This window comes from Buceros rhinoceros, unplaced genomic scaffold (assembly GCF_000710305.1).
Source record: "Buceros rhinoceros silvestris isolate BGI_N320 unplaced genomic scaffold, ASM71030v1 scaffold6181, whole genome shotgun sequence".
NCBI classification, from domain to species: Eukaryota; Metazoa; Chordata; class Aves; order Bucerotiformes; family Bucerotidae; genus Buceros; species Buceros rhinoceros.
Window position 1 is genome coordinate 30,900 of NW_010395852.1, and position 1,873 is coordinate 32,772.

Here is a 1,873-nt window from a genome sequence, read left to right on the forward strand (position 1 = left end):
AGGGTGTCTCGTCCTTCTCCTGGGAGCAGAAGGTGTGTCGGCTGGGTGGTGGATCCAGCCAGTGTCCTGCTGCTTTCAGCTGAGCTTCTGAAGAGACTTTCCCTCAGATACAAAACTCCTACAAATGAAAACTTGATAATTTGCCCGCTGGGGACAGAGCAGTTAAAGTCCCGTTACTCCTCTTGGCTCCGGCTGGATTTCTGCTCCCCAGAGCGCGGGAGCTCTGTCAGGGTCAGCACAAGCCTCCATGGGGTTGTTCACCTGTTGCCTTGTCAAGGCTCCAGCCAGCAGCCACTAACAGCATGAGCAGAATGTGACCCCTTCCCTCCCTCCCTCCCTTCCAGGACAGAGGCAGCCAACAGTGTCCTGCGACGCACTGCCAGCCGGGAACGTGCCTACGTCCTCTCGGCCGCCAAGAAAAGCAACGGGTGAGCCTTCAGCGAGCAAGTGTGGGGCAGGAGATGGGGAGAGGCTGTTGCAGGTGGTCTCACAGCGACGGTGGCTGACCCTAGGCTCTCTGAAGGTGACATCCCTTTTCCAGTGAGCCGCTGCCTTTCTAGAAGTGCCGAGGGTCTTGGCAGGTTCCTGCAGAACTGGGGAAACCTCCAAGAGTCTTGGAAGCCTTCCTCACTGAGAAGGCTGAAATTGCAGGGAGAGAAAATCCATGGTCCCTAATTCCCCAAGGCCTGGGATCAGGACTAGTTTTCCTTCATGCTGCTCTCTCCAGTTTTGTTGTGTGTGAGAGGAAAATCAGAACAAAGATAAACCGTGCCCAGTACGGATCAGCTGTTTGCGACAGTTTGCCGGAACCATGGCTTGATTTACAAGGTCCTGATCTCAGCTGCAGCTTCAGAAAGGTTCTGTGGGGCAGAAGAATCTGACATAATGCGTGGGTGTGTAACAGGGATGTGTGGGAGCTACTGGTGTTCCAGGCTCTGCTGTCCATCTCTTTCCTGGGAGGGAAAACAAAGAGGATTTCCAAGGTCTCTGATCTCCCAGGAGCCCTGAGAATGGCTTCTTTGCGGCTCGCTTTCGCTGTAAATCTTTTTCTTCTTGACATAACTCAGGGTGACACAATGAGGCACCAGGAGGTTGCGAGTGTGGGTGGAAGCAGGGAGGGGACGTGCCAGCGGCACTCGCCTGTGCCCGGCACGAGAGGAGGGCTTGGGCAGGGTTGGAAAGGACTTTAGCAGGGTTTGCGCTGGCTGCGAGTTCCTGCAGTGTCCTGAGTGTCCTGTGGAATGGAGAGAGGCGGGAAGAAAAACAGCCACCGGGAAGGTGTAGAATTAAAAAGGCCCTTTGGGGAAGTTTCTTTACTTCACGTGTCATAACTGGCTGCTCTTCCTGGTTTGATTCCCTTTGCCGTCTAATTTGCACAGGTTTAACTCACCCTGTCACTGCCAGCTCTGCCCCAGTGGCCTTACCTGACCCCTTAGTGCCTCGCACCACATGGGTCAGTTACAGGTCAGAGGCTCGGTGGGAGCTGCCGCTGCCCAAGGTGTGTCTTTACCTTCAAAATTCCAACTCTTGCCTTTCTGCTTCCTTTGTAGCAGCCCAACACAAGAATTCCCACCCTTGTTCGCCAAGAGGTAGGTCACGGGGCTGGGTGCCTCTGGGTGCCTCGCAAACGCTGGCGCAGGAGATCCTCTTGAAGCAGAGGAGGGGCCCTTCCCTTCCAAAGGGTGCTCGGGGTTGAATCACGCTGGCTCTTGAGAGCCCACGGCATTGTAAACACCGACTACAGTCGTGATGGTGCTTACGGGCAACCCGCACCAAGGAGGGACTCGTTCGCTGCCTTTCTGCTCCCAGGGCAGGCTGGGGACCACAGCCCCGTGAATTCTCCTCAGGCGCTTAACTCCTCAAAACGGGGGCG

At 55.7% G+C, this 1,873-nt stretch overlaps 1 protein-coding gene across 1 annotated transcript in view; it reads left to right on the plus strand.

Moving 5' to 3' along the window:
- ZNF185 (zinc finger protein 185 (LIM domain)) overlaps nt 1–1,873 on the plus strand; it is a 24,105-nt gene that overhangs the window by 6,094 nt on the left and 16,138 nt on the right. The window contains exons 7-8 of the mRNA XM_010145679.1: nt 345–428; nt 1,551–1,589. Of these exons, the coding sequence (XP_010143981.1) occupies nt 345–428; nt 1,551–1,589 (123 nt within the window). The remainder of the gene's footprint in view (nt 1–344; nt 429–1,550; nt 1,590–1,873) is intronic.